The sequence below is a fragment of the Rana temporaria genome, chromosome 5 (assembly GCF_905171775.1).
Source record: "Rana temporaria chromosome 5, aRanTem1.1, whole genome shotgun sequence".
NCBI classification, from domain to species: domain Eukaryota; kingdom Metazoa; phylum Chordata; class Amphibia; order Anura; family Ranidae; genus Rana; species Rana temporaria.
The window spans coordinates 303114028-303139321 of NC_053493.1; the positions used below are offsets into that span (position 1 = coordinate 303114028).

Below are 25294 nucleotides of genomic sequence, written 5' to 3' on the forward strand. Positions count from 1 at the left end.
CTGGGATACTTTCACGGACGGCGCATGCGCCGTTCGTTAGGAGCGTCAATTACGTGGGTTCACGAGTCATTAACATACAACACGCCCTCTACCAGCCTACTTTGAATTAGGCGGGCTTACGCCGGCCCATTTACACTACGCCGACGTAACTTAGGGCGCAAGTCCTGTCAGAATACGGGACCTGCCTCACTAAGTTATGGCGGCGTAGTGTATCTGAGATACGCTACGCCTGCCTAAAGATAGGCGATTCTACCTGAGTCTGGCCCCTCGTGTCTACATGCGAAAAAGTCAAAGTGTGGTGTAAAGTGATAATAAAAAAATATATATATGTGTTGGCTGGCAATCACTGAGCAAAAGGTAGCAGGAAATGTACTTCCCTTTAGATTGAAGAGTTGCGTTAGACATTGGAGATTATGGTTATTCATGAGCTAATGTTCTGACTCTCAAACAGCCCTTAAAAGCCCAGCACTTTCTTTATCTATATACAAGATCAAATGCATCAAAGAAATATATTGTAACATACAGTATAATTTTTTTATATTTTTATATATGAAACAATAAGTGTGCATTTTTTTTAAAGCCGCCGCGAGGATTGGACTATCAAAGATACAGAGGATGCATTGAACTAGATGACCTAAACCAAAATGGAATCAGTTTGTACAATTTCCGCAAGACATTTAACATCGACACAAAAAAAGTGGAACCCTGCAAAAGGTACTGCTATAATGTAACTGTGTGACACTGTATGTGTCTAGTAGATAACTGTATTACATTTTGTGACAGTGAGTCATAAGAGGTGATAGCTTCCAGAAATCAGTTTTTAGTAGTTTCTGGGGTTTTAAATTACTCAACAGTCCTAATATATCTCTGGGTGTCTGATAAGAGATCTCCGAGAAAGATTTCTTAGCTGTATCCTCCATAGCATAACATGAACGAGGTAGAGTATGACCCTAAAGAAAGGTTGCTGTAGGTGGGTGGAAACAGCGACACAGAGTTCTTAACACCAGAGATCCTGGAGGATATAGGAAAGCAGTGGGTGATTCAGCCTGCCAGCTGTCCCACTTCATAAACACGCATGTGCCTGTATAATGTAGTTGGGAAAAAAAGGGTACCATTAGGATACCACCATACGTCTAGGTCTAGAGTACTCAACATAAGAATGATATAAACCCATCTTGTGGCCAAAATTACAGCCCAACAGACTTAAAAAAAAATAGCCAGTTTGTCAGGCTATTGCCCACCAGGAATCCTAACGCTGGGTGGAGGAGCATATTGGTTAGACCACATGACAAAAGAAGTATAGGTATAGAAATGAAAGAGAAAAAAAAGGGGGGGGGGACAGGTGGTGCAGCTCCAATATAGGGATGGGTAGCGGGGGGTACTCAGGGCTGGTGCAAGGATGTTTGACACCCTAGGTGAGACCTAATTTTGCCGCCTCCATTGGCTCCACCCCTGAATCCACCCCCTTTGCCCTGCCCATGTGGCAGAAGGCGCTGCTATACAGGAAGCATGGGCTCTGTTTCCTCTAGAGCTGGCTTCAGTGTTATGCTGTGCCTCCAATTATGCCACCGGTCGGACGGAGCAGCTGCCTGAGACTGAGTTAGTTACACGCTGCAGCCTGCAGAGCATGCAGACGCAGGGGGAAACCAGCGGCCGGGTGCCCCTAGGCAGCAGTGCGCCCTAGGTGGCTGCCTAGTTCTCCTAGTGGTAGCACCGGCCCTGGAAGTAATTACACCTGGCAGATAAGTTGGGTACAAGGATGTCAATAATCAGCAAAGTAAAGAAAGTGTAAAATTCAAGCCAATAGAACCACATTTTAGTAAACTTTTCAGTTGTAACTGTGAGGGAGACCTTCTATTTCCCAAATGTCCTCAACTTTACCGATGTGTGAGAACTGCTTCTCGCTCCCATACACACTAACAGGAATGGAACAGAGGCTTGGAACAGATTGAGGGAGCTTAGAGGGCGAGCAAAGGTATGTCACAAGGTCAACTGCAGATCTGATGCACAGTGTGATCGCAGAAGCATGCAAATGGAATGCACCTGCAAACAAGCCCATCGACACAAGCCCAAAGGCTGCCAACACAGGCATTAAAAGTGTTTTAAGCTGCCTGCTGAAAATTCATATAAAATCTGTTTTTAAGCTAACATGTGAATGTTATGCAAAATTAGAACTGGTGTAATGTGGCCTTCAAGCACATGTCTACCTCTAGTCAAATTAATAGCAGCATTATTTTCATGATAGAATAGGTTTTAATCAGTGAAACCATTAAAATCCCTGTATTGCACAGAAATTGACTTTAGTAAGGCACATGTTAATTGTACAGCAATTATTTTACAAAGTTCTTTGTGTGTGTGGCCCTTAGTTATCCGTGTCAGTGGGTGCCCAGTGTACCATATCTTTGGTTACTGTTCATTATAATTCAGTAGGAAACATCTCTTGCATATTTGTTTGCTGCTCCTCATTAACACAGTGTCTTTTATTGCCTTAGATACAAGGAAGAATCAGAAAGAAGTTTCTTTGAAGGCATTGGATATGCCACCATAAAATATACCTTGCCACTTGGGGATAACCCGCGGTTACGCTATGAGCAGACCATACAGACCACAGCAGATAATGGCTTATTATTCTTTGCAGAAAAAGAGGTATTATGTTCATATATATACAGTAAATGGTTATGCATTCAGTGCAAATAGCAGTGCAAAAGACAATAAAAACAGCAGTTATTCTGCTTATAGTTTGCTGATATAGGAACAGTAAGGGCCATGTAAAACTAGTAATTCTGTTGCTGGCTAACCTGTGATAAAATCTCTAAAAGTCCACTCACCTCCTCCTCGCTGCTGTACTGGTAAGATATTACTTGCTGCTAGTGTATCAAAGGCCTGGGGGCCCCAGAGGCCTAATGGTGACATCAAGGGGTTAGGGAGAGCTAACATCCTTCCTTGTATAGTGGGTTACCAGGCATGGTGGGTGTAATGCAAGGTAAAATAATGGATGCCAGTCACTTTTTGAATGCGAACAAGAGATTTATTGTCTCTTAACAAGAACTGTGGGAGAGCGGGTTAGGACCAGGATACCCTTAGGGAGATGCAATGATAATTGGCAGACTCCGAAACACTATAGGTAGACAACTATACAGTGGAAGGCCTCCAGCCAGATAACACTTCTGTATAGGTAGTACCCTATGGCAACTAATCTTGCAACAGTCACTAAAGGTAGTTGTACATAACTCTTGGTAACATAGAATAGTCTTTCTCTATCTCACAGTATCCCACCGTAAATCTTCACTCACTGAGCTCCCAGTCTCTCACTAGACTTCCAGATCCCAGTCGTCAATGGATCCCCTGAGCTGTTCCACAGCTATCCCGCTGTATACTCCTCAAGTGTCACCCACGCTAGCCTGCTGGGCCCCTGGCTTGGCACTTGCTGATGCTTTTCCACTTCTTCACTGTCCCTGGCTGGTAAGAAGACTGCTCGAGTACTTGCTTCAGCTTACTCACAGTAGTCTCCGGTAACAAGGTGGATGGTCCCTTAGTGGTGACAGCTTCCCCTCTACCTCTAACCACAACTGGTTCCCCATCTGGCTGAACCTTCGCAACTCAATTGGACTTCATCCCTACTCTGCTTCTCCTGCTCCTGGATAGGCCTCAGGCAGCCTAGCAGCCAGGTGTCCCCGAGATAGGCCTCTGGCTTCTGGCCTAAAAACCCGGGGCGACATAAAACATGTCCACCCAGACAGCCCTCTAGGTGGCACAGGACCCTGATCACCTGAATGCTCAAAAGTAAATAGGCTCACTCAGCAGGCCAAAGGACTAAAAGAAACCCCTGCCAATTGGCTGAGACACCCTATCCATTCATGATCTGACCTTACTAAGGCCTTGTCAATCTAATGTCACTAACCACAGTGCCACCTAGTGACAGAAGAGAAAAGGTGTAGCAATTTCAGAATTTAGGGTGGAAACCAGTTGATCTTCTATCAATCAGCCAGGTCAATTACTACCTGGCAAACTAAATGTGTTAGCAACCCTGTCTAAACACCAGGGTGCTACATCAGTAACCATCAGTAATTCTGCAGCATTCTGGCCAGTGAGAGGGAACAACTGTACAGCTGATGTACTTCTTGTACTTCTCATGAGATTTGTTATTCTGCAGCAGTCCAGAATTGCCCATGTTTCTGGAGTAAGTGCTGCTGTCTGATTTGGTTATTATGCATTATGGCTTGGATATTTTTAATGTTAGATGTACTTTTTGGTTGCAATAGAAATTCATGTATGCCCCTTGCTCCATAGATAATGCTGTCATTTTTTTTTTTTTATTGCAGGACAATTACATAAGTGTTGAAATTGAAGATGGTGTTCTTGTCCTCAAATATAAGCTGAATTCAGGCCCAGTGAAAGAAATCAAGAGTACCTTTGGACGTGTAAATGATGGAAAGGAGCATTTGGTATGTAATGAACAGTGCTTTTTAATTTGTATGACGTAGTGGCTAATAATGGTAAAGCATTTATATTTCAGATTGTACAGCCGTGGCTAAAAGTTTTCATTTCTTGAGGATTGACCACAATTTCTCAATAGGATTAAGGTCTGGGGAGTTTCCTGACCATGTAACCAAAATGTCGATGTTTTGTTCTCCAAATTACTTAGTTTTCACTTTTGCCTTATGGCAAGGTGCTCCATCATGCTGGAAATTGCATTGTTCCTCACCAAACAGTTCTTTGATGGTTGGGTGAAGTTGGTTTCGGAGGATGTTTTTTTACCCTTCTTTATTCATGACTGTGTTCTTATACAAAATTGTGAGTGAGCCCACTCCCTTCGGCTGAGAAGAAACCCCACACAAATGGTCTCAGGATGCTTTACTGTTGACATGATGGTAGCGCTCACCTTTTCTTCTCCGGACAAGTTTTTTTTCCAGATGCCCCAAACAATAGGAAAGGGGGTTCATCAAAGAAAAGGACTTTACCCCAGTCCTCAGCAATCCAATCCCTGTACCTTTTGCAGAATATCAGTCTGTCCCTGATGTTTTTACTAGAGAGAAGTGGCTTCTTTTCTGCTCTTCTTGACACCAGGTCATCCTCAAAAAGTCTTTGCCTGACTGTGCGTGCCAATGCACTCTCACCTGCCATTCCTGAGCAAGTTCTGCACTGATGGTGCCCCAATCCCGCAACTAAATCTACACACAGACATGTCTAAACTGCATGGCAACAAAAGTGAATGCACCCCTAAGTGACAGTTCTGTCACAAGGTGGTGTGGAGGAGGCCTAATTGGCTGCATGAGACTGGCCTTTCTCAGAAAATAAGAACTTACATTTTTGAATTTTGGGCGCTCTGGCAGAGGGTCAAGCGAGGGAAATGTGTTCAGTAAGTAAATAAAATTTGCTAACACTGCCTCCTTTAAGGCGAGCCTCTTATTTTGAATAGCATAATCCAATGACATGCTGGTAGGTTGATTGGCTCCTGTCTAAATCGACCCTAGTATGTGTATGTATGAATGTAAGTTAGGGACCTTAGATTGTAAGCTCCTTGAGAGTAGAGACTGATGTGAATGTACACTAAATATGTAAAGTCCTGCAAAAATTTACAGCGCTATAAATAAAGTATTAATTTTCTTTAAATTTTACAACATATGATTGCTTGACATAAACACTGGTGCACTTACTAGGTGAAAAAATAGCATCTTTTGTAAATCATCCCTTTTATTTCTTACCTTCCACAGACTGAGGTGTATATTATACCAAAGAATAAATTTTTACGTGTACGTCAAGGTCTGCAAACCATAAGTGATACAGATGTTGATGTATTTACTTTTTCTACTTACTATTTGGGTGGAGCTCCTAAGTCATTTATAGAAAAGTGAGTAAAAAAAGTCATTCTGTTCTTTTGTTGTAAGAGTTATAGTGCATGCATTTAAAAACAAAAAAACCTACACATATATATAATTAGTATTTCTACATATATTGATCTTTTCATTTCCCTTTAAACAGATTTGACATAACTACTCCTTCTTTCCGTGGATGTGTTAAAAATGTTAAGTCACCACAGAGTGGAACCGTATTTTCTGAAACATACGGAGTCAACCGAAGATGCTATGATGAGTGGAATGTAAGTGGATGTTGTTACAGACGCCATATTCTGCAGGATTTGGGTTTTCCTGCTTTAATATACTGTAAATCGCCCCATCCCAGTACCGTTTTATTAATGTTAATGGGTGGACTTTTCTCGCAGAGAAAAGGTGCTTCTGCATTCTTCTAGCGGCATTTACATCTTACTTGGTTACATGAGCATTTGCTGTTTTTTAGTTATTTTTTAGGTTTAGAGCATCTCTTGTTGCTTTTTGTTTAAAGCCTAAGTTTGCTAAAATTACAAACATAACAATCAGCACAAGGGACATACCTTACAGTTCGTATGATGTGTCCCTTGTGTTGATTTTTCTTGTTTCAAGAGAAATCTCACACGCAAAGTTTTCTCGGCCAGAAACAGCAAGAAAACTTCTGGCAGAGCTTTCTTGCCGAACAAACCGTGCCTGTGCACGAGGCTTTGAGGTTTCTCGTCAAGGAAACTGCCCAGAATCTAGACGAGAAAAATAGAGAACCTGCTCTCTATTTTCTTGTCGGGATTCTTGGCAGTGTTTTCCTGCCGAGAAACCCGAGCGTGTGTATACTTACCTGCCTCCATGGAAACCCGCGCATGCTCGAAATGACTTTGACTCTTGTGCGGTAGCTTCCATGGCATAGGTAGGGTGAAGCAAGATGGCGGCGACGGCATCGAATGTGACAAGAGCATGCTCGTCGTAGTCGATGATGTCACCGCGTTCGTACCATTCAAAAGAACGGCAGTTCTTTTGATTCGTACGTGTGTACCCTCGGCCGGCAAGATAATCTTGCCAGGAATCTCGTCAGGAAAAACAACATTTTTTTCCTGACGAGAATCCCAGCCTTGTGTACAGGGCTTCACGCCTCCCCTCAGGGGGACATAGGATCTCTGAATGGAGGGTGGCAGAGCTATTAATCTTCGCCCTCCATTCATAGATCCTGCACCCTTTCAAAGAAGCTGTAATATGACTTTTATGAATGGTGGATCTGGCAGGAAAATATAAGCATAATCAAGCTCTCTCGATGAGAGCTCCTGACAGCCCTTTAGTTGTATTAACCCCAACCATCATAATCTTTTTAAACAAATTGTTGTTTTGGAGACCATTGGTTTAGATGTTGAATCATTGAAGTTCAAAATTGGGTTCAGAAGTGTCAGTGTCTTTTTGTTATGTGTTCTGTGTGTTTGCAAAATACACATTGATGTAGTTTAATTTGTATGCATTGTTTCCATGGGTTTGTACTAACAGTGTTGTCATTTTTGTGTAGATTATCCGATCAGCAGAGTTCTCAAATGGTGGAACTCTGGGACTGAAACCAGATGGCTTCACCTTCCCAAGTACCTTTCAAGCATCATTTGGTTTTCAAACACCTCAGAACAATGCTATTCTGCTTACTCACCAGACACAGGTATATACTTTTACAATAATGTTTCCTTTTTTTGATTGCAGAGGTTCACAGTCATTTTACAGGGAACATTTCTACTAGACTAGAGGAATGTTTGCTAATGTTGTCATTCTCATGTCTGGCTGTATTAAAACCACTTAAGGACCCGCTCACGTACATATACGTCGGTACTTTAAAGATGGATATATCGGTAACGGCAGCAGCTGCTGCTACAACCAAGATATCCATCTTTTCTTTGAGCGGTCCTGTAAACGATAACGGTGGTCTGTGTGGGGGATTTGCCGTGAGATCACCGTTATCGGCGGCGTGACAGGAGCCCTCCCTCCTGCCACTCTCCCGCGCCCTCCGCCGCTTACTGTAGCCGTCGGCAGCGGCGGAGGCAATCGGGTCATTCACTCTGCTGTGTGATGGCAAGATGGCCCCCACCCGTCTCCATAGCATAGCAGGGCTGAAGCGACGTCAAAACGTCACTTCCGCACATGCTTCTTAAAGAGAAATTTTTCTGTTGTCATTTTTTCAAATGACAAATATATTTTTTTTATTGCATTTTAGTCTAAATATGAGATCTGAGGTCTTTGACCCCAGATCTCATATTTAAGAGGACCTGTCATGCTTTTTTCTATTACAAGGGATGTTTACATTCCTTGTAATAGGAATAAAAGTGACCCATTTTTTTTTTTTAAATAGAGTAAAAATTAATAAAATAATTAAAAATAAATAAATAATAAAACCCCCCCCAAATTTTTTAAAGCGCCCCGTCCCGATGAGCTCGCACGCAGAAGCGAGCGCATACATGAGTAGCACCCGCATATGAAAACGGTGTTCAATCCGCACAAGTGAGGTATCGCCGCAATCGTTAGAGCGAGAGCAATAATTCTAGCCCTAGACCTCCTCTGTAACTCAAAAGATGTAACCTATAGATTTTTTTAAACGTCGCCTATGGAGATTTTTAAGGGTAAAAGTTTGACGCCATTCCACGAGCGGGCGCAATTTTGAAGCGTGACATGTTGGGTATCATTTTACTCGGCGTAACATTATCTTTCACTATATAAAAAAAATTGGGCTAACTTTACTGTTGTCTTATTTTTTAATTAAAAAAAGTGAATTTAAAAAAAAAAAAAGTGCACTTGTAAGACCACTGTGCAAATACGGTGTGACAAAAAGTATTGCAATGACCGCCATTTTATTCTCTAGGGTGTTAGAAAAAAATATATAGAATGTTTGGGGGTTCTAAGTAATTTTCTAGCAAAAAAAACTGTAATGCGAAAACCTCTAGGGTTGGGATTATGTAGGCAACGAAAAAGGGGTAGACTGTGGAAAGTTGGCTGTTTTTTGCACTATATTTTGTATTGTAATGTAATTTTGTACTTTTTCTACATACATGTATTAAAAATATATTTTTTTATACTTTTTGAATATATATTTTTTCGTTGCCTACATAATCCCAACCCTAGAGGTTTTCACATTATAAATTTACAAGAGATGATGGCAACCACATGGTCACTTGTATAGGCTGGTTTATTTGCAAAAAAAAACTGTTTTAATATTGTAAACACCAAGTCTGAAAAACAGGCAAGGTCCTTAAATAATGTGTGTGCTTCATTTCTTTCTACAGTCTGATGACCTACAGGTCTCTCTAAAGAATGGAATCATAACTGTAGATACAAAAAATCTTCAGCTACAATCAAAGGGCAAATATGCAGATGGTTCAATGCATTATGTATCTGTGATAAAGGAGAATGCTGAGTAAGTTCAATTACAGTAATCAAATTAGCTTTTTACTTTGTTAATGGTGTATTATAGCGTGGTTACCTACAAAATAATGTAAAATATAAACTGCAAGAGGGATCACAACATAAGGCTGTCATACAAAAACTTGTTAAATCCAATTAAATGTAATAATTACATTTCATCTTCATGCAAAGTGCGCTAAAGGAAACATGGAGATAGGTATTGATGAGCACTCCTTATCAAAATGCCAATTGTTTGACTGTTAGGCCTCGTACACACGACCGAGGAACTCGTCGTAAATGAAACATCGTTTTCCTCTACGAGTTCCTTGTCAGGCTTGTGGAGAAACTTGACAAGCTTTCCTTGCGTACACACTGTCAAGACCAAATCTCCTCGTTCTCAAACGCGGTGACGTAGAACACATACAACGGCAGGGGAAGTTCCATTCCACTGGCACAACCCTTGGGGCTGCTTTTGCTAATTTCATGTTACTGCGTGTTAAGTAAAAGTTTGGTAAGAGACAATTTGCACTTTTCAGTCTGTCAGGCCCCGTACACACGTCCGAGGAACTCGACGTGCCAAACACATCGAGTTCCTCGTCGAGTTCAGTGTTGAAGCCGCCGAGGATCTTGGCGGGCCAACTTTCCTCATTGAACAACGAGGAAATAGAGAACATGTTCTCTATTTGGCCTGACGAGTTCGTCGTCGGCTTCCTCGCTGAAAAGTGTACACACGACCGAGTTTCTCGGCAGAATCCAGCTCCGATCGAGTTTCTGGCTGAATTCTGCCGAGAAACTCGGTCGTGTGTACGGGGCCTCACAGCGTGACGAATGTGCTATCTCCATTACAAACGCTACTTTTACCGAAGGTGCGCTCCCGTCTCATACTTTATTCTGAGCATGCGCAGGTTTCTTAGCATACACACTAATGTGTTTCTCGTTGAAAACCAGCCCCACGAGAAACACGACGAGGAAATTGAGACTCCCGTCGAGGGAAAAGAGAACTTGTTCTCTTTTTTTCTCGTCGAGTTCTTCGACAGTTTCCTCGATGAAAAACATACACACGACCGTTTTCCTCGGCAAAAAAGCTCTGCCACCAAGTTTCTTGATGGATTCTGTCGAGGAAAACGGTCGTGTGTACGAGGCCTTATACTGACCCAGCAACTACAATGATGCCTCAAGTGACGTCAGCACTCCTGATCTTCATATTTGCTTTGGGTCAGGCAACTAACACTTTTGGAAGGGGTCGGCAAATGTAGCCCATATATTAATCTCAGTACAGTATAAGTTAACTTTTGAGTGCTGCTAGCACAAAAACAGATAGTACCGTTTATAGAAAGTGCCATGACAAATCAGTTGGGTTTTAGCAGAAACAGCAGGAGATTAAATACACGTTGTTAAATACTATCTGAAATATTTCTTCTCGGTCCCTGGAGATTAATTAACACCTTTGTAGTTTCTAAAAAAAAACTCTGCTTTATTTCAAATATTGAGCTGCTAAGCCAGAAAATACTATTTGTATGGCACTGCACATGGTGTTACATTTAAAAGCAATTTTTTTCAAATTATAATTAGTAAAGGATTAATATATTTTTACTCATTGAATTTGATCTTGTATTTTTGCCTTGGAGTAGTTCTAAATCCCTAGATTTAGGTAGAATAAAGAAAAAAAATTCCTTAACTTTGTCTTTGTCTTTATAGAAAATGCTTTTGAGGATTTTCTTTTGTTATAGCATCTGCATTAAAATACTAACTTTGTGACTTTCTGAAAAGTTGTTATAAAATTGTGAAAACAATCCCCAACATCAAATTTACAGCTGAAGTATTTGAGAATATACAGTATGTTTGTTGTACATTCAAAGCTCTTATAAGAGCTTCCCACAATACACAGAGTTCCCCCCTCCACATGTGCACATATGATTATTTTACAAGAAGAGAGATTTTTTTCTAGATTCTACCCTTAGCACCACCTTAAAGATTGGCGCTGTTCTGCCACTGTATTAACCTTGTAAGAGAGCTGTTGTATCTAAATAACTTGGAAGTTTGAGGTCAATGGGATACGAGTCTAAACTACAAAATTGATTCAGATTCTGCCAGGGATGTTAAAGCGGAGGTCCACCTGAATTATATTTGTTTAAAGCCAGCAGCTACAAATACTGCAGCTGCTGGCTTTATAAAAAATGGACACTTACATGTCCAGCACGCCCGCGATATCGGCAGCCGAGGCCGAGCAATTGCTCGTCTCTCGGCTGCACCCGCTGCCATCCTCGGTGGGGGAATCAGGAAGTGAAGCCTTGCTGCTTCACTGCCCGGTTCCCTACTGCGCATGCGCGAGTGACGCGGCCCATCCTCACTGGTCCCCGCTGTCTCCTGGGACCAGTGTGTTTCCCAGAAGACAGCGGGAGGGGGTGCAAATACGTGTATTATACAGGTATCTGCACCCCCCTCCCCCCTGAAAGGTGCCAAATGTGACACCGGAGGGGGGGAGGGTTCCAAAAAAGCAGAGGTTCACTTTTTGTGTGGACCTCCTCTTTAAGCAAGCCATACATTGATGAAAATTTGGTCAATTTAGCAGGAACTGTCCTAATTTTGATCCATGTATAGGCAGGCTGATTGTGCCCAAGTTGATCCATCCATCGACTTGGGTACAACCAGCCTGTTGGATTTTTTACATTTGATTACTGCCTGTGGCTATAGCCGCTAGCAGTAATCATTGTGTTCTGCTGGCCAGGAATGCTCCGTGCAGGGGGAGAACATAATAGCACTGTAGGAGACATTCCACCATCAACACTGAGGCCTTGTACACATGACCGAGGAACTAGTCGGAAAAGACACATCGTTTTCCTCGATGAGTTTCTTGTTAGGTAGGTCGAGGAACTCGACAAGCTTGCTTTGTGTACACACGGTCAAGACAAAATCTCCTCGTTCTCAAACGCGGTGACGTACAACACATACAACGGCAGGGGAAGTTCGATTCCACTGGCGCCACCATTGGGGCTGCTTTTGCTAATCTCATGTTACTGCGTGTTAAGTAAAAGTTTGGTGAGAGACGATTTGCACTTTTCAGACTGTTACAGCGTGACAAATGTGTTATCTCCATTACAAATGCTACTTTTACCGAAGGTGCGCTCCCGTCTCATACTTTATTCTGAGCATGTGCGGGTTTCTTAGCATACACACGCTCGCGTTTCTCGTCGAAAACCAACACGACAAGGAAATTGAGACTCCGGTCGAGGAAAAAGAGAACTTGTTCTCTTTTTTCCTCGTCGAGTTCCTCGACAGTTTCCCTCGATGAAAAACGTACACACGACCGGTTTCCTCGGCAAAAAAGCTCTGCCACCAAGTTTCTTGATGGATTCGATCGAGGAAAACGGTTGTGTGTACGAGGCCTTTCTGTACTGATGGATTACTCAAGTGATTTTGGAGGAATATATAAATTTGAGTCATCTATGGCCTGCTTAAGCATAGTGTAGTGGTCTTTGTCTTTGCGTGTGTGATAAATACAGCAAGATTTGTGGTGAAAAAGGTCTTGCATGTAAATGAACACAAACAGATACAAACAACCCCTACAATATGACTGTATAATTAACAAGCAGACAAAATGCTTCAAAATATGATTATTGGGTGAATCCTGAAAATAAATATAACAATTATGTTTTAAACAAGCTAAAAAAAATGACAATCTTTATTCTTTTATTAGGATGAAACTTTTAGTTGATGACAAGGATGTGACAGAAAACACGGATTCCACCAGCTCCCCAAATTTATCACCCACTGACGTCTACCTAGGAGGAAGTGGATTTAAAGGCTGTGTCACTAATGTTTTCATAACCAGGTAATGCATAGCACGTTAAACAATATGCTGTTATATGTATAACACTTTGGACAGGGTACTGCATCCCAATAACCATGTCAGACTTGGGGTTGCAAGGGGCACTTTAAGCCAAATACCTGTAGCCTGTAATTCTGATTGATTGTCTATTGAAAACAAACTGTAAAAATGGCTACTCTTTCACCAAAATTATACTAAACAAGAATAACTAAATATGAATATTGCTAATGCATTGGAGTTCTTTTTTCTAAAGAGTAGAGCATATTCACTCTGCAAACTGAATTTTAACTTTACAAGGGAACTTTCACGTTGCAGAGCTTAGTAAATGTGGTAAAAATGTACTTTGTATAGAATAGCTGTTATTGGTTATTTTGTTGTGTCATTGTGTCTTGTTCTGTTAATTATTGTTGTGATCGTGTGTTGTCTTTGTTGAATGTGGCTGTGCCACAATAATTATAAGTATTCTGATTCTGATACCCAATCATGTGCAAAAATACTTTTTGTTTTGCTTGCACGTAATTGGACACGGAAGTCACTAAACTAGGGGAAATTTCCCTTGCAAAGTTAAAATTCACTTTGCTATGTAAACAGCCTCTTTGCATTTAGTAAATCAACCCAATTGCAGGGCAGATGCTATTTAAAAGTTGTGTTATGGTTTAAACTACAGCTGGACCACTGTACTTCTTGGCAATTCAGTGGCATCTATGTACAGTATGTATGTCAGGTAGTCAGTGTATGTATGTCAGGTAGGTGTATGTATGTCAGTGTGTGTCAGGTAGGTGTAAGTATGTCAGTGTATGTCAGGTAGGTGTAAGTATGTCAGTGTATGCCAGGTAGGTGTATGTATCTGTGTATGTATGTCAGGTAGGTGTATGTATATCAGGTATATGTATGTATGTCAGGGAGGTGAGGTGAGTGTATGTATGTCAGGTAGGTGAGGTGAGTGTATGTATGTCAGGTAGGTGAGGACAGGTAGTCAGTGTAATGGTCAGTGTGTCAGGTAGGTGAGTTTAGTGTTCAAAATTGATGGGCAATGGTAAGCCAGGCAGCAACCAGCAATTGAGCTTACCCCCCACCGCCCAGCCAAAAAAAAACGCGCCATGACCATCCCGGATCCAAAACCGCCCCACTTTAACTGTACTAGTATTTTTTCAATTTTCAGTATTCAAGTTCTAAATTAATAGTTATTTGTTCTTTTATATATTTCTAGAGCACAGCGAAATCCAGCTATTCAGGACCTTGCTGCGAACACAGAGAAAAGTAAAGTGTCACTAGGAACATGCAAGCAAGACGAGGCCCCATTGCCTCTCATACTGAAAGCAATGAAGCAGCCTTTAAGCCTCAGCCTTAATGACTTTGGCATGGTAATGCAAAATCTTCTGCCTATACTTTTATTACTTTTAATAATATAGTGTAAATATTTTGAGCATCTCTTACAAAAAGTGTACAGTGAGGTTAATTTATAGTAATATATATAGTTCTTAAAGAAAATGTTGCATCCCCCCAGTGAAACCCATTTAAAGTGGTAGTAAAGTCTATATTTTATGCTCTACCTACAGGTAGGCCTATCGTAAGGCATACCTGTAGGTACTTTAAATATCTCCTAAATGTGCACCGCTTAGGGCACAGGTGTCAAACACAAGGCCCTCGGGTCGAATCCGGCCCTCCAGGCCATTTTATGTGGCCCTCACACCTCTCCTGCAGCTGCAGGAGAGCTCCAGCCCTCCTCTAGTCCTCCTCCAGACCCTTACTTTCTGCTTTCAAGCAATGCACCCAGCTTCTTCCAAGAAGCAGCATAAGGAAATGGGGGGTACACTGTGATGTAAAGGAGAGTAGGGGACTCAACTTCTGATGGTTGGGTGGCTGTTGACATCTAATGTAAGGGGAGGGGACATCTGATCTTACAGATACAAAGGCCCTTTTGAGGGCAATCATAATGCTGATGTGGCCCATGATGAAATTGAGTTTGGCACCCCTGGAGGGGATATTTACTTGTGTAGCCACAGGTGATGTCCCTGCTGCATGCGCTTTGAAGGAACAGCATACCCGTGCCATTCCTTCAGAGCTCTGTGACTGCCGTTTGCATTGCGACTCGGCCATTTAAAGGACCGGAGCCTGCAAACCCAGAAGGAAAGCGGCCGGGTGAAGATGGAAGCCCTGTTAGCTGCTGCAGGGCTTTGTTTTAAGGTAAGTTTCACATAATGTGCTAGTATGCGTCAGGGCTGCCTTAGTAGCATCATGGGCCCCTGGGCAAAGTAATGCTCTGGGGCCCCTACAATAGAGATGGATAATCCTTCCGGGCATTCCAAGCCTTTCGGTGCAAACAGTGCTGGACAGCTGGGCTCACCATGACACCATCCACAATGCAACTTCCGCAGGTGGGCTCTCAGAGCTCCCACTCCAGCTCCTACCCCGCAGCCTTGAGTCCCGAGCATTCAAGCTGCATGGGGTGGGGTCAGGGCATCCCTGGCGGTTCACCCCTGCCCCTCCCTGCTGGCTGTGAAATAATAGATATCGTTCTGCACAGCATGGGGCACCGCTGCCAGCTTGCCTCCCCTGTGTATTCATCACTCTCAGTGCCATCGCGGGGCCCCCAATTTCATGACAGCGTGGGCTCAAGGACCAGCTACTTTGGGGAAAGTGCAGGGGCCCCCATGCAGCTGGGGCCCCTGGGCAGTGCCCAGGTGTGCCCTCTCATTAAAACAGCCCTGGTATGCGGTGCATGCTAACACATTATAACATTGTCCTGCAGGGGAAAAGTTACATTTTTTTTAATTTTCAACTTTACTACAGCTTTAAGCCTAAAACGGTTTAAGTGTTTGAAAAGGCACAATTTAAAATAAAATGTAATCAACAGGTTATACTTTCCTGCTCTGTGCAATGATTTTGCACAGAGCAGACCCTATCCTTCTGTTCTCGGGTCCCCCCACCAGTGCTCTGGGCGTCTCCCCCACGCCAAGTGCCCCCTACAGAAAGACGCTTGCTATGAGGGCACTTGTGCATGCTCACTCCTGAGCTGGCTCTGTGTATCTGAAAGACACACATCGTGTGGCTCAGACCTGACCCCTGCTCTCTCCTCACTGGTTGTGATTGAAAGCAACAGGAGCCAATGGCTCCCACTCCTGTGTCTCAGCCAATGAATAGAGAGAGACGAGAGAGTCTCAGCTCTCATGCACATCGCTGGATGTAGATCGGGCACAGGTAGGTATAAGGGGGGGGGGGTCTTCGTTGGGGGAAATGCTTGCAGAAGATTTTATTTACCTTCATTCAAAGAGAATGCATAAAGGTAAAAAACCTTCTGCCACATGAAATCCATTAGGACCCATTTGGATATTGAGTAGGGGGAAACCTATGCAGTACTTGAAAGGATAAGGTTTTACTAATGAGTTACCTAACAAAATAATAAAAAAGAACACATTGAAGTTGCAGAAAATGAGTGGCGTGTTCAGTTTAATAAATATGGCAAAGATATGTTTACTTTAAATACTCAGTTATGCGCAAATAATATAAAAAAAAAAAAAAACACTATTTTTGTTTACACAATTTGCATAAAAAAAAAGAATGAACACCTTGAAAAAATTAAAAATAATCAGCCAATGCAAGGCTTTCAGCCTGTTGAAATGTCATCTATTACACTACTGTTCATGTATGACCGGTATACCAAAGGGTATATTTGTAAATATAAAGCAGTGAGTGTGCAATTCAGCAAATATTCACTGGTAGTAAATCAATCACTGATTGTGCACTAAATAGATCTGCTTGATTCAAATGTGGTGAATGTCAGATGCACTGCTTTATAAATATGCTCCTAAGAAAACATTTATAATAAAGTGACCTGTTTGTCTCCTGAAACAGTATGACCCGAACCGAAAGAGCATTCAGAAGAGCTGTCCTATTTATGCAAACTTGACATCTTCTCTGGGATCCTTTATGTTTGGTGATTCTCCAGATGGCCACTTGGCTTATGATCTAAACAAGCAGGTTTTCAAAGAGAGGTAAGTCTATTACATGATGAGATCGATCTAGCTGTTGTCTTGTGAATATAACCTGCAAAATGACTTTCTTGAGAGCACAAAGGTGTCTTTGGCAGATTTTTTTTTTTACTCTTATGCCCCGTACACACGATTGGTATTTCCGATGGAAAAAGTCAGATGGACTTTTTCCATCTGATTTTCCGATCGTATGTAGCCCCATCAGAGTTTTTTCAACGGAAATTACGATGAATTCCATCAGAGTTTAGATCTAGAACATGTTCTATATTTTTCCGATGGAATTCCGTCAGAATTACGATGTGATTTGGCCAGGCAAAAGCCTGAAGCCTCGTAAACACGACCGAGGAACTCAACAGGCGAAACACATCGTTTTCCTCGTCGAGTTCCTTGTTAGGCTGTCGAGGAACTCGACAAGGCAAGTTTCTCCATTCCCATCGAGGAAAAAGAAGACATGCTCTCTTTTTGGCTCGACGGGATCTTCGACAGTTTCCTCGTCGAAAAAAAATGTACAGATGACCGGTTTCCTCGGCAAAAAAATAATTCCAGCAAGTTTCTTGCTGGTTTTTGCCGAGAAACTTGGTCATGTGTACGAGGCCTCATCGTGTGTATGCGGCATAAGAACAAGATGATAATAGGTACCTTGTCATTTAAAGCAGAATACATATATTACAGAGGTCCACAGACAGATTGAAGGCTCAGGGAACTCAATGGAGTTGATTTACTAAAACTGGAGAGTGAAAAATCTGGTGCAGCTCTGCATGGTAGCCAATCAGCTTCTAACTTGTTCAATTAAGCTTTGACAAAAAAAACCTGGAGCTGCACCAGATTTTTCACTCTTCAGTTTAAGTAAATCAACTCCAAAGTGTTTATGAAGGGAAAGCTGCGGCCAAAAGCTCAATAAACCAACACAAAACAAACCAAATGAGGTTTGTGATAGAATTCTGGAATGCAGAAACCACAGAGTATTATGCCGCGTACACACCATCACTTTATGTGATGAAAAAAAACGACACTTTCTGTGAAGTAAAAAATGACGTTTTTGAAACTTCAATTTTCAAAGACGAAGTTGCCTACACACCATCGTTTTCTCACAATGATCTTGCAAAGTGAGGTTACGTTCCACCACGTTTTACCATTGAAGCTTGCTTCATAAGTAGCTTCTGGGCATGCGTGGATGAAAAAACGTCTTAGAAAACGACGTTTTTTGCTACACACGGTCAATTTCTGTGAAGTAAAAAGTGCACTTTTGAAAAACGACACATAAAATTGAAGCATGCTTCAATTTTTTTTGGTCGTTTTTTACAAGACATAAAATGACGTTTTCCCCCACACACAGTCAATTAAAGTGACGTTTTTAAAAACGTCATTTTTTTTCATCACATAAAGTGATGGTGTGTACGCGGCATTAGGCCTCGTACACACAACGAGTTTCTCGGCAAAAACCAACAAGAAACTTGCTGGTTTTTTTTTTTGCCGAGAAAACCGGTCGTGTGTACACTTTTCGACGAGGAAACTGTCGAGGATCTCGTCGAGCCAAAAAGAGAGCATGTCTTCTTTTTCCTCGACGGAATGGAGAAATTTGGCTCGCCGAGATCCTCGACAGCCTAACAAGGAACTCGACGAGCAAAACGATGTGTTTCGCCCGTCGAGTTTCTCGGTCGTGTGTACGAGGCTTAACTTTATGAGTGGCTTCCTTTGAAGCATCTAACAGAATTCCCATAACATAATATTAACATGTACCAGAAGTGAAATTTCAAGACTCCTGGTAAGATTAGGGTGGTTATATGTTAGAATTACTTATTTTTATTGGTTTACAGAAGCCACTGTAAAATGTGAACCATTCAACCTTTGTAAATCTGTGAACAAGCACTAAGATTCATTGTGTCTTCTGTGACCCAGTTATTCCTCCATTGGGTTCCCCCATCTTGCTTCTTGCACATCATAGAGAAGGTGAAGTCAGGCTGTCAATCACAACACGCACATCAAAACCACATGTGTCCTTTCTGTAGCCGTCACATGTCACTGATCGTTATGCACATCAGCAGATGGGAACTTTGATTGTAGATTAGAGCATAGGATGTTTTATTAAAATGATGATATGACAATTCTGCTTTCTCATGCTCTGCAGGTCACATTTCTCATTGGAGGTACGCACTGTCAAATCATCTGGCTTGATACTCTTAATGACTGACAAACAGGCATCCAGTTACTTGGCTCTTCATATATCCAAGGGGCACTTTGTGTTTTCCTTGGGAACTAAAGACAACAAGATAAAAATAAGAAGCCAAGATAAATACAATGATGGAAAGTGGCATACAGTAAGTATTTACCAATATCGTTTTTATTAATAAAGCATGTATTATGACAAGTAACTCTGATGTTTGAAGAAAAGTTCCAGTTACAATAGAAACACCCTTATTGCTTGTGACAATATGATCGGAACAGCTCTTGATGTTCACCAGTACAAGACCTTTTACAGACATCCCCTTAAGCACCATTAGCTAGGAAAATCTGGCCAGACAGGTACAAATTACTTAAAAAATAATCAGATTTTGGTCCTGTAAGGCCTATGGATACTGGGAAATAGGTCTCAGCCCCCGTTCACGCTGGTGCAACTTGTCATGCGATATGACAGTTCCAAATTACATGACAAGTCGCACCCTATTGTCAGCAATGGAACTAACATAAAAAAGTGATGGCCGAAAACAACTGATTAGTCTATCGTGTCTGCCCTTTTCGTTAAAATGGTATTAAAGGTTTGATTTTTATTTTATAATAATAACAAACATGTCATACTTACCTCCATTGTGCAGCTCGTTTTGCACAGAGTGGCCCCAATCCTGCTGTTCTGTGGTCCCTCGGCGGCTGTCTCGGGACCTCCCTGCCTCAGATAAACCCTTCTGTGAAGCGCTGTCCCAAGGCGGTTACCTTGCGGGCGCTCCTGAGTCCTTCATTCGGGGTCGATAGCCGCAAATTGCAGGAGTCGGCCCCGCCCTCGGAGTCTGCGTCATTGGATCTGATTGACAGCAACGCAAGCCAATGGCTACGCTTCTATCAATCTATCCAATGAAGAGCCAAGAAGCCCAGGCAACAATCGAGCGCAATCGTGACGCGGGACTTTCCAGGGCACAAGTAAGTAAAACTGGATCTGGGGGGTGGTAATCGTCAGTAGGATGCATTAAGGTGAAAAAACATGAACCTTTACAACCCCTTTAACTTTGTTGTCTGCCTATAGATCTATGTTTGTCCCAAGCATTTTTTATGCCATTTACTGTTTACTGACTGTCTCACCTCTGTTGAAAGTTTATTCCAAGTATCAACTACCCTTTCAGTAAAATAATACTTTCTAAGATTTGTTTTGAACTTCCCTCCAGTTAGTTTGAGGTCATATACTGTATGTAGATTTTGGTTTCATATTGAAAAAACTGCCTTCTTTAACCTTATTCACGTCCTTGATATAGTTAACGGTTTTAATCATGTCTGTGCTTTCCTGTCTTTCCTCCAGACTGTAGATAATAAGCTCCTGAAGTCGCTCTCGATATGTTTTATCCCCCAAACCTTTCACCATTTTTGTTACATGTCTGTTACCCGTCTGTACCCACTGGTAAAATCAGTGCGACTCTGACTTTGCAGTGCTGCACTTATTTGAAAAAAAAGGTTCCTGCACTATTTTTATGCGATTTTAAGTGTGACTTGCATAGACATCTGTGCATGAAGTCGCACAGATGTCAGGCAAGTCGCACCTGAAACCGCACTGACCTGCGGCTTTGAAATTGTGCTACTTCAAGTAAAGTAGCACAATTTCAGAGTCGCATTAGGTGTGAACTTAGGTTCTTTACAAGAGGAGTTAAGATGCTGTGAAATCCTCTGTCTTTCTACAACAATAAGAGCTTATCCATTGGTTATCCTCTTTAGATGCTGTATTAAGAGCTGATTAGGTAATCTGCCACTCTGCAGCTTTTGCTGACTCAAAAGCTTTACTTTTTTTTCTTTTACAATTTTTTTCTTATTGAGAATGTTGAAATACTGTATCTAAAGACAATGAAAGAATAATCGCAATATCTCTATTGAAATATAGTGACTGTGGAAGGAATGCTTTTATGTGAGAATACCGCCATCCTTTTTGTGCAATCATGTGATATCTCATTAAAGGGGTGGTTCCCCTAAAAATAAACTTTTGACATTGCATTTGCTACATTAATTACAATTAGAATCGGCTGGTTTTATTTAAAAAATACCTCCGTACGTAGCGTTTGCTATATTCGTTCCCACCGCCACTTACGGGTACGATGCTGGCGGTGGGCGTTCCTAATTGATGGACAGGCATCCGACCGACGCATCCATCGCGTCACGAGATGCCGAAAGAAGCCGAACGTCGGTGCGCATGCGCCGTATAGAGCCGCACCGACGTTCGGCTTCTTTCGGGATCTCGTGACGCGATGGATGCGTCGGTCGGATGCCTGTCCATCAATTAGGAACGCCCACCGCCAGCATCGTACCCGGAAGTGGCGGTGGGAACGAATATAGCAAACGCTACGTACGGGGGTATTTTTTAAATAAAACCAGCCGATTCTAATTGTAATTAATGTAGCAAATGCAATGTCAAAAGTTTATTTTTAGGGGAACCACCCCTTTAAGTGCTTGGAGCAATTATACATATGGTGCCCCCTTATACAGTATATATGGCATCATTCTTTGGTCATTAATGTTTTTAACATTCCTCCATACTGATTATTATATAATAATACCATATTAAATGCTAAGGTTTACTTAAGTGTTACTAAACCCACAACAGTTAGGTCTCCTACACACGATAGGTTAACCATAGTACAACAGTCTGGTGGACCGTTTTCATCGGTCAAAACCGATTGTGTGTGGGCCCCATAGGTTATTTAACCATCGGTTAAAAAAAAGCCAACTTGCTTTAAATTTAACCGATGGATTCCTAACCGATAGGTCAAAACCGATCGTTAGTTGGCACAACCATCGGTTAAAAATCCACGCATGCTCAGAAGCAAGTCGACGCATGCTTGGAAGCATTGAACTTAATTTTTTTCAGCACGTCGTTGTGTTTTACGTCACCGCGTTCTGACACGATCGGTTATTTAACCTATGGTGTGTGGGCATGACGGACCATCAGTCAGCTTCATCGGTTAACCTATGACAACGGTCCTTCAGACCGTTCTCATCGGATGGACTGATCGTGTGTACGAGGCTTAAAATCAGCCTGTATATGCATTAAAGCATGTTTGTTGAACTCACTGTGAAACCTCTGCACTGTGTAAAAAGGTTGTTTGATCCTGTCTTTTCTGGTTCTCCCCTTCTTTTACTGTCCCCAATCCAACGCCTGATAAGACAGTCTTTAGAGTCACTCTGCACATGCTCAGTTTGGTGTGTATTGCTAGAGAATTTTTCTTTCTCTTGAGAGGGTGCATATCAGTGCAGGGCCAATCAGCACTGTCCAGACAGACGGTCAGGGGTACTGCAGCCTCATAGGACAGTTAGAGTGAAGTGAAAACTCCTCCTACAAGATTTAACCAGACACTGATAGAAGTCACAAGACTGCAATATACTGCTGATGAGAAAAGGTATTTAGCAGCTTATATTTACTAAAATAATTGCATTTCCATATTATGTGTACTGTGGGAGACCAGATATAGTGAATGCAGGGTCCTGGGTTTAGTAACACTTTAACTCAACTCAACAAAACTCAAAAAAAAATTCTCATCTAATTTCATGTGAATCTTTTTTCAGTATATGTATTTCCTAATGCTGATTATTATATTGTAATATATTATTAAATCTCATCCAACTTCACTTTCGTGTTTAAAGGTTGTGTTTAGCTGGGATGGGCTCAATGGCCGACTTGTCATTGATGGGTTAAAGGCTCGAAAAGGAAGTATGAAAAAACAGTTCAGCCTGGAAGCTATGACACAACTTTATCTTGGTGGCGTTCCATCTCTTAAAGTACAGGTAATAATTAATCTTATACATTAGCCCTACATAGGAAGATACTATTAAAGTATGAGTTATAGCGCAGTCAGTATGAACCCTCACTACATACATTTCTGTATGTCCGTGGCATGAAAATGCCAGTGTATCAAAAACTGATATCTCAGCTTTCTGGTAGATGCTGAAAAGTTTAATCTGCTCTCTGTTTTGTTATGACATTCCGGACCATAGATTTCTGAGCTTGAATTTCTGATACGGCAGTTACTAAGAATATGAATTTTGAATTAATTGTATGTTAAATACCAATTTTGTAGTCAGACTCCAAAATTGACAAAAAGAGCCAGGCAATCTTATCAATTATTCAAATTATGTAAGAAGCTCCCCAGACTGTGCCTGTACACGGGCAACTCCGTTTTGCGGAATCCGCTTTACTCAGTGGGGGGGTTGCTCCGCTGATCCCTGCTGAGCAGGCGGATGACAAGTCTGTCTCCATACCTCTCAACTCAACTCGCGTACCCTTTTTGATTTTACCCTCTTTGCAGCTCCTAGTCTCTGGGTCTCTCTTCCCCAGGTACTCTTCTAAGCGCGTCGGGACCCTTTGGGGTAAGACCGCGCTATATTAAGATAACTCTCAACTCAATTGACTGTGCAGAGCAGAGACAGACCCAGTCCTGCTCTCCTCTATGGGGGAAAACAGGTGAAAATGGACAACCTGTCCAATTTCATCCAAACCCATCCGATCCACCAGAAAATAGGACCACCATCCATCTGGATTTTGCAGACAGGAATGGATCAGATAGCAGCAAATGTCAGCGGACATGTCACTGCTGACATCTGCCGCTCCATAGGGGTGAATGGAGGGTCCAGTCGGGTCCGCCTGAAAAACTGGCAGGTGGACCTGATCGGACAACCCGTGTGAAAGTGGCCTTACTGAGAAATCACCTGTGAGTTGGCTGACCTTTAAAAGAGCTTAACAATTCTAGTGCATTAGCTACAGTATGTGCCTAATAAGAGGGACCAGTTAATAGTTCCTGGAAGTATTATGGCCCCGCAGCTCGAAGCATGGGCACTGAAGGGATAGGACAGCTATTAAAATTGCAGTACTAATAAAGCTTATATATTTCAGGGTATGCCAAAGAAAAGCTTTACTGGTTGTCTGAAAAATGCAAAGATAAATGAGGTGCCCTTAGACAAACCATCCCACACAGTCGGTGTCATCCCATGTTATGAAGGCTCTTTTGAACCAGGAATGTATTTTGCTCAAGAGGCGGGATACATCGTTGCAGGTGGGTAAAATTGCCAATAAACAATATCATCCATTTGCACTAGATAAGATGTCCAGGTTAACCTAATCTTCTTTTATTTTTATAGATACTACTTTCGTCCCAGGACTTGACTTCGAAATTAGTTTTGAAATCCGACCACAAGACCTATCCAATGTATTATTACATCTAGGGGACAAGACAGACAACAGACTGAGCCTTTACATGGAGAGTGGGAAGGTAAGATGTTTATTGTGATTATCTAATTACTAGTGCTTCTTCAAACAGGCCATAAATGAACATTTGTCTCCTTGAAAACAATGGCGTGAAGACAACTAAAGGTCCTTGAACAGTACAGCAGATCCTGAAATATGTCATAGGACTTAAGCCTCGTACACACGACCGAACATGTCCGCTGATACTGGTCCGGCGGACCAGTTTCCGCGTCATCGTCGCGGCGACGGCGTATCCTGTCCGCCCTGATTTCTGTTTGATGCTGTGTACAACCATCAGACAGAAATATCCGAGCGGATATGTCCAAAGAAAACGGTCCGCGGACCGTTTTCATCGGGCATGTCCCCTCGTGTGTATGGGGCCTCAAAGTGGTTGCAAAGGCACAAGGTTTTTTACCTTCATGCATTCTATGCATGAAGGTAAAAAAACCTTCTGAATGCAGCAGCCCCCCCCCCCCCCTAATACTTACCTTAGCCCCCTTCTCGACTCATTGATGTCCAGGAGAGCCTTGCCTCTCTGGGGACTTGCACTCCTGATTGGCTGTTGGCAACAACGAGAACCATTGGCTCCCGCTGCTGTCAATCACAGCCAGTGAGCTAATCAGGTGACAAAGGGGACAGAGCTGAGCCACGGCTCCGTGTGTGAATGGTCACACAGAGCCACAGCTCGTGAGCGTGCCTGCTTGGTTACCTCCGAGCAAGCTACTTGCTGTGGGGGCACCTGGCAGGAGGGAGGGGCCAGGGGCGCCAGCATAGGACCCAAGGATAGGAGGATTGGGGATGTTTTGTGCTAAACCAT

The 25294-nt window shown here is 42.3% G+C and overlaps 1 protein-coding gene across 1 annotated transcript in view; it reads left to right on the forward strand.

The window, feature by feature from the left end:
* LAMA3 (laminin subunit alpha 3) overlaps positions 1 to 25294 on the forward strand; it is a 237299-nt gene that overhangs the window by 204821 nt on the left and 7184 nt on the right. The window contains exons 61-74 of the mRNA XM_040354074.1: positions 581 to 714; positions 2493 to 2646; positions 4323 to 4445; positions 5715 to 5851; positions 5983 to 6100; positions 7357 to 7497; positions 9110 to 9240; positions 12925 to 13059; positions 14267 to 14420; positions 16912 to 17051; positions 19177 to 19366; positions 22881 to 23021; positions 24127 to 24286; positions 24372 to 24502. Of these exons, the coding sequence (XP_040210008.1) occupies positions 581 to 714; positions 2493 to 2646; positions 4323 to 4445; positions 5715 to 5851; positions 5983 to 6100; positions 7357 to 7497; positions 9110 to 9240; positions 12925 to 13059; positions 14267 to 14420; positions 16912 to 17051; positions 19177 to 19366; positions 22881 to 23021; positions 24127 to 24286; positions 24372 to 24502 (1989 nt within the window). The remainder of the gene's footprint in view (positions 1 to 580; positions 715 to 2492; positions 2647 to 4322; positions 4446 to 5714; positions 5852 to 5982; positions 6101 to 7356; positions 7498 to 9109; positions 9241 to 12924; positions 13060 to 14266; positions 14421 to 16911; positions 17052 to 19176; positions 19367 to 22880; positions 23022 to 24126; positions 24287 to 24371; positions 24503 to 25294) is intronic.